The 13,847-nt window shown below is 35.8% G+C and overlaps 1 protein-coding gene across 1 annotated transcript; it reads left to right on the top strand.

The window, feature by feature from the left end:
• On the top strand, positions 4,409-8,876 carry LOC109229247 (probable inactive receptor kinase At5g58300). The gene is made up of 3 exons (XM_019394623.1): positions 4,409-4,780; positions 6,035-7,351; positions 7,920-8,876. The coding sequence occupies exons 1-3, from the start codon at positions 4,771-4,773 to the stop codon at positions 8,549-8,551; spliced, it is 1,959 nt and encodes a 652-aa protein (XP_019250168.1). The 5' UTR covers positions 4,409-4,770; the 3' UTR covers positions 8,552-8,876.

The raw sequence follows: 13,847 nt of genomic DNA on the forward strand, positions 1-13,847 counted from the left end.
TCCGAATATACCAACAAGTTCCATAACATAACGCAGACCCGTTCGAGGCCCCAAATCATATCAAACAACGTCGAAACTATGAATCACACCTCAAATCAAATTTAATGAACTTATGAACTTTCAACTTCTACAACTCGCGCCGATTCACATCAAATCAACCCGAAATAACTTCAAATTTTGCATGCAAGTCTCAAGTAACATAACGGACGGAGTTAATCCAATGCTCGGAATCGCAATCCGAGCCCGATATCAACAAAGTCAACTCTCGGTCAAACCTCTCAACCTCTCTAACCTTCAACTTTCCAATTTTCGCCAAAATGCATCAAATTAACCTACAGACCTCCAAATCCAAATCCGGACACACGCCTAAGTCCAAAACCACCATACGGATCTATTGGAATCATCAAAATACCATTTCGGAGTCGTCTACATAAAAGTCAAACTCCGGTCAACTCTTTTCACTTAAGCTTCTAAAACAAGAATTGTTCTTCCAAATCAATCCCGAATTATCCGAAAAACGAACTCGAACCACACACGAAAGTCATAACACATAATACGAAGCTGGTCGAGACCTTAAGCTACCGAACGGAACGCTAATTCTCAAAGCGACCAGTCGAGTCGTTACAGGGAGAAATGATTGTCTGAAGTTAGGTCATGTATAACTATGTTCGCTTTCTTCTCTTAAATATTTTCAACTTGTACCAAATTACTTTTGTCCTCTTTTAAATATCCATAGGACCTCCGAACATAAGATCTAGGTATTATATACCTTCATAACTTTCTCGTGTATCTAACTGAGTCTCAAAAAGGACGTACTGCTTAACGAAAAATTTTCTGAGGTATTACACAAATAAACAAGCATGGCATACCTGTATATATACAACACACATTATATAATACTCCTCTCGGTCCATAATATCTATCTTTTAATAGTTTTGCACAATATTAAGAATGATTTTTGATAACCTTAATCAAAAGAGTATTTATCAAAATCATCCTTCATCTCTTAATTGGAACTAAATTAATGGATCTGAAACAGCGAGGCTAGATCTGAAAATAATTATACATAAACGACTTCTTGTTTTTTTAAATTCTAAAACAACTCAATTTGCAAATGATTAATACTTGACACCAGATCGAGGTAGTAATAATTTGTTAATATTTATTATTTTCATTAATATTTTCCTCTGAAAGAAATGGGTGAAAAAGTGAGGCATATTTATATTAATTAATTGATGGTCAAAAATAAGAGTTCAAAATGTGCCTGTCAAGCACTCATTTCATTGTCAAGGTAGACCTAATTAGAAGTATATCCAGCAGAGAAAGGTAAAATGGAATGTCATTTGTCAAACAATAAAGTAATGGCACTTGATCAGGTCTACCAATATAATAACAAAAAGAGAATATAGGAAAAATTGGATCAGAAAAGATGGGTGCGAAAAATATATAAATAGGGCCTTCGTCCACGAGATGTTCTAACTTCTATAACAAAATTAGACTGTGTAAGTGTAAGTATATTGTCATTTTCTATCTTTGTCCAAAGTTTATCAATTAGACCAAAAAATTGTCAATCCACCAAAAAAGATGGAAGAATAGAATAAATACTCACCAACTACTCCAGCTCAAGTGAAGTAATTGCCAACGACATTTTCTTGTCATGAATATTTGCAGTTTGACCATACATCACATTCTTTCACATTGATGGCAAAAGATTAATAACTTTTTGACACCTTAATTGTTTATTTTTGTTAATAATTACAGAAATGATCTTCAGTTGAGGCTTTTCTAACGATATCAAAATAGAATATCTGTACACTCTCTCCGTTCACTTTTACTTGGCATGTATACTAAAAATATATTTTCATTTTTACTTGTCATTTTAAGCATATCAAGAGAAGACAATTTTTTTCCTGTTATACCCACGGTATTTATTACTCATTTCAAATCATTTTCTCAAATCCAATAAAATATGCATCAATTAATATGGTGCATACGGTCAAAACCAGAGGCCTCCGATTTACAGGATCGAGGGTCCATAGGCCCAAGTTCGGGCAAGGTCGAGTTCGAGACCGGTGGACTAGAGGCAAGCTCGAAGACAGAGTGCAATGCCCGGAGATAGGAGTACGAGGAATACCAGGCCCGAGTATACTCAACCCCGGAATAGTGCCGTTAGGTATTTGTAACAGAATGGGCTAGATTCCTGCCACGTCCCCATAATCGTGGCGCAAATCCGGGAATAAGATTGTACGATTCCGTACTAGGCGGTTAGACAGCTGTATCAAGAATATTCCCTATCGTAAATAGAAATATTCCTTATTTAGGGTTCCCCTATTATATAAAGGGGACCCCGGTCATTTGTAACATCATCTCATCACTGAGCAAAGAATATACGCTCTACCTTTTCGCCTACTGTTCATCAGCATTGTCCTTTAGCTCTATTGTTCTTATTTTACTTTTATTACTTAATTGTTCTTATTATTCCAAGCCTACCTCGAAGTCACTGCTGCTGAGTAACATTGGTTTGATTTACTTGTCTCTTCGTTTCTACTTCATATTTCTTGATTATTAATTGGTATTGAACTAAATCACATATCTTTAAAACCACAAATCAAATTTAATTGTTACTCGTATTTTCGAGGTAAACATATGGTATCATGGTAAATTATGCACTTCATTTATTATTTCTTAAGGGCGTGAAAAGTTACAATGTATCAAATAAAAGTGAACGGAGGGAGTATATGACTAGGAGCCTGTTTGGCTTAGCTGATTTAGAGTAGCTGATAAGCATTAGGTGCTGAAAAGCACTTTTAAGTGCTGAAGCTGATTTAAAAAATAAGTAGTTACGTGTTTGGATAAAAGTGCTGAAATTAATAATATGCAGCTAAAGAACCGGGTATACAAAGAGTTTTGTTTTAAAAAGAAGTATTTTAGGGATAGAATAGTAAATATTTTGGTCAAACTTAAACTGCTTATAAGCTGAAATTTGATAAGTTGGGGGAGACCAACTTATGACTTTTGGCTTATTTTTGGCTTATAAGCACTTAACTTATACGCACTTTTAATTTTACCAAACGCGTAGATAAGCCAAAAAGTACTTATAAGCCAGTTTGACCAGCTTATAAGCTTAGCCAAACACCCTCTAGCAAGATGGATCTCATCAGAAATAATCTTAAAATTGAAATTTCCACATTTTAAGTAAATTGATATCCTCGGTTAACAAAAAGAAGCAAAACGTGGGAAAAACAAACTTTTTCAAAAATGCCTTTTTAAAGAACCATTTTAGACCACTCTCAAAATTTTGAAAACCAAACTTCACCTATCCAAAGATTTTTTTTATTTGCATAAACTTTTCTCAAGAACATATACTTGTAGAAACTTATGTTGAAAAAATTGTACAAAAGCCACCTAAATTACAAAGTTTTTTGGAGGTCTTTTTTGTGCTTGATGATGATGATATTTAACTTTTGCATGTGCAAAGAAATGACAACATGCACGATCAGTTTGTGGACCTCGTCTTGACCTTTTTGCCTATAAAACATTTGATGGGTCAAAAACCTATTTTTTGACGTAACTTCTTTCAAAAATATAGGTAATACTATAAATGATAAGAAGCTAAGCATGGGTTCACTAATCATCAGATTCAAGAGAAAGTTTGAAAGTCATTTTTGCGTAAATGTTTACTCTCAACAACCACAATTATTGTATAACTTGTTGAAATAATAATCTCAGTTTGAAATTATAATAAAAAATATTTGAAATGAGACTAGGAAAAGTGCATTTTACATAACAAATTAGACATTACGCAAAGTAGATATACCTTGATGTAATGGAAAGTATAAAATATTGTGTCCGTAATATTTAAGTTCGATTTATATCGAAAATAGCTGCAAACCTACAAATTTTTGAATTATGTGAATTTACCTAAGAACAAAACAACTTGTATAGCAAATTTTTATATAAGTGAGTCTGACAAAGTGAAATTAAGGTTTAATCTATGTTCATTTGCCAAAAATCTTTTTAATTAGTTTGATTTATATATCTGCAGGAATGAGCGTGAATTTAGTAAATTTTTAATGTTAGAAAATCTCTAATGTCTATTAGAATTCATCATCTTCTTCTTTTTTTTTTTTGAGAAAAGTTGTAGAAAATCGTTTTGCAAAAAATATTGGTGAATTAACTAGAGTTTAAGTTTTATATATTGATATTGTAAAAAATATTTGCACAATCAGATCATTTATTATATATTTTTGATAAATATCAATTAAAAAAATGATAAAGACAATAATTAACCCTGCTATTACATATTAAAATTTTTTAAAATAGCATATTATATTATAATAGTAGTATATAACTTAATCCAATAAATTATTACATTAAAGGTTGATAATGCAAGTTAGTTAAGTATATCCTAACAAAGAGCCTAAATCGAGGGACCCTACTGGAGCAAGTCTGCAACCACCCCATTCCCTCTCTCTTCTCACTCTGCATTTCTTCTTCACTTACAGACACAGTTTCCACTTCACCTAATTCTCTTCTACAATGCCTAAATTCCCCATCTGCTGCTGCTAACACAGATCCAACTCCTAACCAAAAACGCTTCAGCTCCTCACTCTTCCATCTCTCTATTCTTCAATTCCAACAAAATATGTGGGTACTACACTTGTGTTCCCGTATGGTTTGTGGGAACTGTTATTTTCACCTCCCACCTCACCATTCTTCTTAGATTTTTTTTACCCCAGCTGGCTGTCAAGGGTTTTCTTCAAATTCCAAATGTTTCGAGGTACTATAATTCAGTTGGTGTTTTTTTTTTCTTTTTTTGTGAAATTTATATTCCTGCATTTCTTCAACTTGGTGAATTTCAGCTGCTTTTGATAACAGATCTATTTTACAAGTAGCAACACCATGTTTCTGTATTTGCTGGAAAATGTTAGATTAGCATTTTTTGGGTGTTAAAGATTTTTAATTTTTTGGAGCACTACTGTGAGTACTAAAAGTATCGTAATTTAACATTTCCTTGATTTTTTTTTTTTTGGATTTAGTTGCTAAATTCCAGTTTGAGATCTTGGGGCCTTGGGATTTTTAATTTGTGAAATTGAAGTCCTAAAGAAGTTTTTTGCTGTCTGTTCTTACTTTTCTGATGACACTAGTGCTCCAATTAATGCCTGGTTATAGTGTGCCTCGCCTTTTTTTTTTTTTTATAAAAAAATTAAAATTATTTTTGTTGCAATCATTCGTCCATCTGTAAAATTTGCACCCCACTTTGTGGTATAGAAAGTGAAGAAAAAAGGTTTTATGTTTTTGCTTTTCCCCTCTCTTGGATTCCCATTTTGTGTTTTGCTTTAGGATATTGCTTCTTTAGTTTATTCATTCGAAGTTTTTTCAGCCATTTTGTGGGCTATCATTTTCAAATTTATTATGGTTTAGAGGAACTTTAATCATAATGTCAAAATTCACTTTGTACTGTATTAGTGATGGTTGTGATCTGTTCAAATACTATTGAGAAATTTCAAAAAAGAAAACTATCTTTGCGTTGAAACTCATTTATAGATTTATATTTACCCTTTTTCTGTCTTTCTAAAGTCTTTGGTTTAATCCGCTTCTGCCATTTTATACGCTTTTGTGTTTGAACCTCTCAAATCTATATCAGAATATCCCCATTTTATTGGCTCAAAACACATTTTTTATGCATCAAACCCATTCTGAGATTTGGCAGACTAATTTTTTTTTTTCATTCTCAAATGGAAAAGTGATTTGTTTTATTGGCCTTTTCCTGCAGCTAGTGAAAAATGTAGTTGAACATTTGTGGTGATTTGACATTATTGAAAATTATTGGAATCCTTTTCGTTTCTCATTTGATCCAGAACACTAATACAAATATTCTTTCTTCTTCGTCTCACTGAAATCTATAGAGACTTTAAAGGCTTATGTGTCTGTGAAGTCAATGTGATGTTGCATACTCTCATTCTCTCGCTGTCGTCGTTTATGTTTGTCGCGTTTGCTTATCTCACGTTCTTTATCTGCTGTACTATCCCAGGTAAACCGCATCATCGGCAGCATTGTTGCTTTCAATCGATTGAATGTTTCCTCATGAGAATCTGCTCTGTTTATCAACTGCTGCCTGTCCTTTTGGTTGTAGCAACACTTCTTCCCTTGGCTTTTGGTGATCTAGACTCTGATAAACAGGCCCTTCTTGCCTTTGCTTCTGCAGTTCCCCATGGTCCGAAGATCAACTGGAGTCCTGCCACCCCTATATGCTCATCTTGGGTAGGCATTACTTGTAGTGAAGATGGGGCCCACGTAGTGGCTGTACGACTTCCAGGAGTTGGACTCACTGGTCCACTCCCACAAAATACTCTTGGAAAGCTGGATTCTTTAAGGATAATCAGCCTTCGAGCAAATCGACTCAATGGAAGTCTTCCTGTGGAGATCACCTCACTTTCTTCCCTCCAATACCTTTTCCTCCAGCACAATAACTTCTCTGGACCTATTCCTGCTTCTTTTTCACATAAACTGAATGTTTTGGACCTTTCATATAATTCTTTCATTGGTAAGATTCCCGTAACTTTTCAAAATTTGACTCAACTATCCGGTTTGAGCCTGCAGAATAATTCGCTTTCTGGACCAATTCCGAATTTCACCCTCCCAAGGATTAGACATTTAGATTTAAGCTACAACAATCTTAATGGTTCTATTCCATCATCCCTCCAAAAGTTCCCCAACTCTTCATTTGAGGGGAACTCACTCTTGTGTGGGCTTCCCTTAAATCCCTGTTCCCCTCTTTTACCACCATCCCCTTCCCCGAACATTCCTCCAAAACAAAGCTCAAAGAAGAAACTGAAATTAGGAGTTATTATTGCGATTGCTGTTGGAGGGGCTTTGCTCCTCTTTCTGGTAGTTCTAGTCATGTGTTTGTGCTGTCGAAAAAGGAAAGAAAGCAATGGTAGAGGTGTGTTGAAAGGGAAGTCCTCGAGCGGAGGCAGAAGTGAAAAGCCCAGGGAAGAGTTTGGTAGTGGGGTACAAGAAGCTGAGAAAAATAAGCTGGTTTTCTTCGAAGGCTGCTCTTACAATTTTGATCTTGAGGACTTGCTAAGGGCTTCTGCTGAAGTGTTAGGAAAGGGGAGTTTTGGAACTGCATACAAGGCTATTTTGGAGGAGTCAACGACAGTGGTGGTAAAAAGATTAAAAGAAGTCATTGTTGGGAAGAAGGACTTTGAACAGCAGATGGAAATTATTGGCAGAGTTGGGCAGCATCCAAACACTGCCCCCTTGCGTGCTTATTATTACTCCAAGGATGAAAAGCTTCTTGTGTATGACTATTTCTCACGGGGTAGTTTGTCTCTACTCTTGCATGGTAATGCATTTTCTTCTCCCTCTTTTTCTTTCTCTGTCACTCAGTATTTGGTAGATCAACTTGATACAATCTTTATAATTCAATGACTGAACTCTTGCATTAGAGACAAACTGTGCCAAACCGATGACAGAAATATATTCATACTGAATCTGAACCATTCTAATTCATACTTGAAAGTTGAAGACTGGAAAGTGTGCATTTTTATTTTGGTTGAAACTTAAAAATGAAGAAACCATATTCAGGGTGTATATGCATGTATATGGGGATCTTTTTTTCTAATGTTTGTCTATATGTAGTTGTTCTATGTGAGGCAAGGTATGGAGATCCTTAGCCATATTTTGCTCTTGGCAACTTTCTCATATATCTGATGTCTTGTTTACGTTATTATCTACACATCTTGCTGCTATTCTAGCTGAAAGCTGGTAGATACCGAAAATCTGGGAGCGATCTCATATCTGATTTGGATCTCATAATTTGTATCAATTCACTTCTCGATGTTTAAAATGCTGCTTGTGCAGAAACTGAATAGGTTCATCTAATTCCATGTTGAATTCCAATGTCATAACAGGGAGTCGGGCTGCTTCTGGAAGGACTCCACTGGACTGGGAATCAAGAGTGAAAATATCACTTGGAGCAGCAAGAGGGATTGCCCATATCCATTCAATGGGTGGTCCAAAAGTTACTCATGGAAATATAAAATCCTCTAATGTCCTCCTCAACCAAGATATGGAAGCTTGTGTCTCTGATTTTGGTTTAGCGCCTGTTATGAACTTTCCTGCAGCTCCATCTCGTCATCCAGGGTATCGTGCTCCTGAGGTCATTGAAACACGGAAGCACACTCATAAATCAGACGTGTACAGCTTCGGTGTCCTAATGCTCGAGATGCTTACAGGGAAGCAACCAATTCAATCACCAGGGCGTGACGACATGGTTGATCTCCCTAGGTGGGTCCAGTCAGTCGTCAGGGAAGAATGGACCGCTGAGGTCTTCGATGTCGAACTGATGAGATTTCAGAACATCGAAGAGGAGATGGTGCAGATGCTTCAAATTGCCATGGCATGTGTTGGAAGGGTTCCAGACATGAGACCCACCATGGATGAAGTTGTTAGAATGATAGAAGAAGTCCGACAATCTGACTCCGATAATCGGCCATCTTCAGAAGAGAATAAGTCCAAGGACTCAACTGTGCAGACCCCTTGATTCCTTGGACCGCCGAGTTACAACTTGTAAGTCGTGAGATATTCATCCAATTCAACAGCATTTGTGCCTCCTAAGGTTCTTGAATTCAGCCTTACGAGTGAGTGTATGCAGCTGCTGAAAGAGTGTGCATTTGCTGATTTGTTCAATTTAGGCATTATAGTGGGACTAATGGGCACTCTGTCTGAAATTTCACAATTCTTTCTTTTCCTTTTGTTTTCTTGGTTTGTTTAGATCATATTATCATTTGATTGTAAGATTGTGCACTTCTATCAACAGCTAAATTGATGATCTCTTGGAAAGAATGACTTCTCAAAATGTTAGTCAAGGCAATGAGTTCGAAATTTCTTCAAGAGTTTTAGCGCCGTTTGGTTTTAAAACTAAAGCCATCCTCTTCACAGGCAAAACAAAAGGGAATCGTCCCGAAATTAAATAAAGCCATCCTCTTCACAGGCAAAACATAAGTATATTCACTAAAGAATTTATTCATTATAATCTCGTCATTATAATCCTAGGATAACACTTATTCCCAAGGACAATATCAAACATAACAAATAAAATATAGGGAAAATACCTAAGTTGTACCGTCATTTTTCCATCCTATACTTATTCATACTGAATTTAATTCCCACTTAAATGATGATGTGGTACAGCAAGTGAAGTTACTCTCTCAAGCACATAAAATGCCAAAATGCCTTAAAACAAGCATAATTGTCTAACTTGTCAGACTTTCTTGGATCCCTCCTCTCTCTTTTTAGTACACTCCTCTTCTTTAACTTTGCTTCTTCTCCAAATTTCTCCTCTCACTCTCTCCATCATTTCTTCTTCTATCACCAAGTGACCTTCTTTACTGTCTTTTCTATAAAATCAAAAGCTAATCAACTCTATAGGGAATATTTTCTTAATTAATACTGCCACTGAATATTAACCAGAACAGGAAAAAAAAGGAATAAAAATGAGTGTTATTCTGTTGGGTCGTTTTGTTGGGTCTGTCTAAGGTGGAAGCTGTGTTTTGTTGGTGGAAAGGAGTTTTGGGGCCTGCTATGGTGGTCCAACAATTTAAGTAACTAGACTTCAATTCAAACTCAAATAACAACACTATTTGGTTGTTTTATAGCTTTTTCTTCTTCGCTGGCTGGGAAATATGGAGATGGCAGCAACCGCGGACTATATGTGTTGCGGGGAACCTATTTCTTTTTGGTCCGTTTCAAAAAGAATGAACCCTTTCTAAATTTGGTAATATTTAGCTTTTACAATTCTACCCTTAATGAGAAACTTTTATAATCACAAAAATACTCTGGGCCCCTTTTTGACTTGTTTAGGATCATAAATTTCAAAAGTATTCATTTTTTCTTAAACTCCGTGCCTAGTCAAACATGTTCACATAAATTGAAACGGAGGGAGTAAATAAATTGGACGGGGGAGGAGAAGGGGGACGGAACATTAAAAAGAATAACTAAAAAAACAGAAAAGCATTTGACTCTGTCATAGTTCTTATGTGGCTGCTGACATGGCAGAGCGTGTAAAACATTACTTTTCACAAGATTGGTTATGTATATTTAAGGAGGAATAAAATTCAATATGAACAAGTATAGGATAGAAAAACTATTTAAGGAGGAATAAAATTCAATATGAACAAGTGTAGGATAGAAAAACGATACCCGTAAAGGTTGAAATGGAAGCTCACTTTTCGTTACAAGTTCAAGGAGCAACTTATGTATTTTTCTAAAATAAATTAACTGTCTGCAATAACAAGAACAACATGTAGCTTCACATGTATGACTATTAAAACAGTGCCACTTAAATTACGATTTAGAAGGTTGATCCTGTAAATATGCATGTGTCTCTATCAAATGAGTATTTTTCCAATTTAATTTTTAATGTTTTTAAAGAGATATACATAAGTGTTATAAATATATCATATTATAAATATTCATTTAGTACTCCATTGTAAATAAGCTTCCTGAAGAAGCTTATTCATATGGGACTCCGCCATAAATATGTTTATCTATTTAGTACTCTATTGGAAATAAGCCTCCTGAAGAAGCTTATCACTTCGGTACCCGGTTATGGATAAATATTACCCCCGGTAGAAGATTATCCATACCGGATACAATGAGCTTATCCTTTCAGTACTCCGTTATGGATAAACATTACCCCCTGTAGAAGATTATCTATACCTGGTACAATGAGCTTATCCTTTCAGTACTCCGTTATGGATAAACATTACTCTCAGTAGAAGATTATCCATATCAGGTATAGTAGCAGCTTACACAACAGCTTCATTTCTTCTATAAGTAGAAGAGATTTCAGTTCATTATGTACATCAGTTTGAATTCGAATAATATATCAGTTTCTCTCTATACTTGTCTTTACTTTACAGTCTTTATTTTATAACACGTTATCAGCACGAGACTCTGCCATCTCGAGCAAATACTTTGAAAGTATTAGAGGTACGAACTTTCTTTTCCTAAATAATGTCAAATCTTTCTAAACTTGAATTTGTAGCCCTGGATGTATCGGGCAAAAGCTACATGTCTTGGGGGCTTGATGCTGAAATTCATCTTGATGCGATGGCTCTGGCAGACACCATCAAGGATAAAAATCAGGCATCAAACCAAGACCGTGCCAAAGCAATGATATTCCTACGCCATCACTTTGATGAGGGCCTGAAAATAGAATATCTCACTATTAAAGATCCGGTCATACTGTGGAATAATTTGAAAGATAGATATGACCACCTGAAGATGGTCGTTTTTCCACAGGCACGTTGTGATTGGACTCATCTAAGGCTACAAGATTTTAAATCTATAAGTGAGTATAATTCTGCTATGTTCAGAATTATTTCCCAATTGAAATTATGTGGTGATAATATTACTAATCATGATATGCTGGAGAAAACTTTTACCACTTTTCACGCCTCGAATATGCTCCTGCAGCAGCAATATCGAGAGATGGGATTTAAAAAGTATTGTGAATTTATCTCACATCTTCTTATAGCCGAGCAACATAATGAGCTATTAATGAAAAACCATGAAAGCCGACCTACTGATTCTTGTCCATTCCCTGAAGTGAATGAGACGAACTTCCACCAAGCTAAACGTGGAAGAGGTCGTGGCCCCAGTCGTGGTCATGGACGTGGTCGGGGAAGAAACTCTAATCATGGAAATAATAATGCACCAAAGAACCTCCTCACCACCAGCAGTGGAAAAGGAAGGAACAAAAGCATGAAGCGGTGCAAGTACCAAATGCAGAAAATGCATGCTACAGATGTGGAGGAAAAGGGCACTGGTCACATACCTGTCGTACGCCAAAGCACCTGGTTGAGCTTTATCAAGCCTCCCTGAAGAAGACAGAGAAAAATGCTGAAGCAAATTTTATTTCTGAAGATAATTTAGACTTCATGCATTTGGATGTAGCTGATTACTTTGCACTCCCAGAAGGAGAAACAAGTAATGTAATCAGTAGTGAATCTGTAGAAATGTAAATATTTTAATTTTTGTTGTTTGTAATAGATAGTATGGTTATGTAATTGTTGTACATAAATAAAAGTTATGCTTGGATAATGATGTTTACTATAATATATTTTATTTATATCATTTTGAAGAATATTGATAATCCTCAAATTATGTTTGGATCAAAGACAAATCATGAAGATATTTGTGTTATTGATAGTGGAACAACTCATGCCATATTCAAGGATCGGAAATACTTTTCTTTTTTGCATAAGGAAAAAGCAAATGTTTCAACAATTTCTGGTAATATAAGTTTGATTGAAGGCTCCGGAAGAGCCATTATATTTCTGTCTAAAGGAACAAAACTTATTATAGACAATGCATTGTTCTCCTCCAAGTCCCAAAGAAACTTGTTGAGTTTTATAGATATCCGCCGAAATGGGTATCATGTTGAGACAATAGATGAAATCAAAATGGAATATCTTTGTATTACAAAGAATATTTCTGGCCACAAATGCATTGTAGAAAAGTTACCAACTTTATCTTCTGGCTTATACTATTCAAAAATTAGTACAGTTGAAGCACACTCTATCGTAAATCAGAAGTTTACGAATTCAAATACTTTTGTGCTTTGGCATGGCCGTTTGGGCCATCCTGGATCAATAATGATGAGACGAATTACTGAAAATCGAGTGAGCATCCATTTAAGAACCTAAAGATTCTTACAAATGACGAATTTTCTTGTGATGCTTGTTATCAAGGCAAAATGATCACTAGACCATCACCAATGAAGGTTGACATTGAATCTCCTGCCTTTTTAGAGCGTATACATGGGGATATATGTGGACCTATTCACCCACCAAGTGGGTTGTTTAGATATTTTATGGTCCTAATAGATGCATCTTCAAGATGGTCTCATGTGTGCCTACTATCATCTCGCAGCCTGACGTTTGCAAAGCTATTAGCCCAAATAATTCGATTAAGGGCACAATTCCCAGATTATCCTATAAAGGCTATTCGCCTTGATAATGCTGGAGAATTCTCATCTCAAGCTTTTGATGATTATTGTCTATCAGTTGGGATAAAAGTTGAACATCCTGTAGCTTATGTTCATACTCAAAATGGCCTTACAGAGTCATTTATTAAACGCCTGCAATTAATATCAAGACCACTACTTATGAAAACAAAATTGCCCACTACTGTTTGGGGCCATGCTATCTTGCAATGCAGCATCACTTATCCGTCTCAGACCGACACATTATAATAAATATTCTCTGTTACAATTAGTTTTTGGTCATGAACCAAATATTGCCCATCTGCGAATTTTCGGATGTGCTGTATATGTGCCAGTAGCACCACCACAACGCAGTAAGATGGGACCACATAGAAGGATAGGAATATATATGTTGGGTTTGAATCACCCTCTATTATTCGCTATCTTGAACCATTGACAGGATATTTATTTACTTCTCGATTTGTAGATTGTCGGTTTGATGAAACAAATTTCCCACAATTAGGGGGAGAGAAAAAGGAAATCAAAAGAGAAATTGTGTGGAAAGTTTCATCATTATCTCACTTTGATCCACTTACCCCTATATGTAATCAGGAGGTCCAGAAGATCATCCATTTACAGAATATAGTAAATCAAATGCTAGACACATTTACTGATTTGAAAAGTGTTAGCTTGTATGGGTCCACCAAATCGTAGAGTACCTGGTCCTCTACAAGTTTCTGCTGAGAGCACTTAGTAAGGTAGTAAGTAAATGAGGCAGAGGATTTTTACGTGGAAAAATCCCGCACAAGGGGATAAAAACCACGACCTACCCTGTAGGCTTTTAACTTCA

The sequence above is a fragment of the Nicotiana attenuata genome, chromosome 7 (genome assembly GCF_001879085.1).
Source record: "Nicotiana attenuata strain UT chromosome 7, NIATTr2, whole genome shotgun sequence".
Lineage (NCBI taxonomy): Eukaryota > Viridiplantae > Streptophyta > Magnoliopsida > Solanales > Solanaceae > Nicotiana > Nicotiana attenuata.

Excerpts from the sequence above, each read along its gene's own strand:
- LOC109229247 (XM_019394623.1), top strand. Across the intron at positions 7,352-7,919 it reads TTTGTCTCTACTCTTGCATG|GGAGTCGGGCTGCTTCTGGA; the intron begins GTAATGCATTTT and ends ATGTCATAACAG.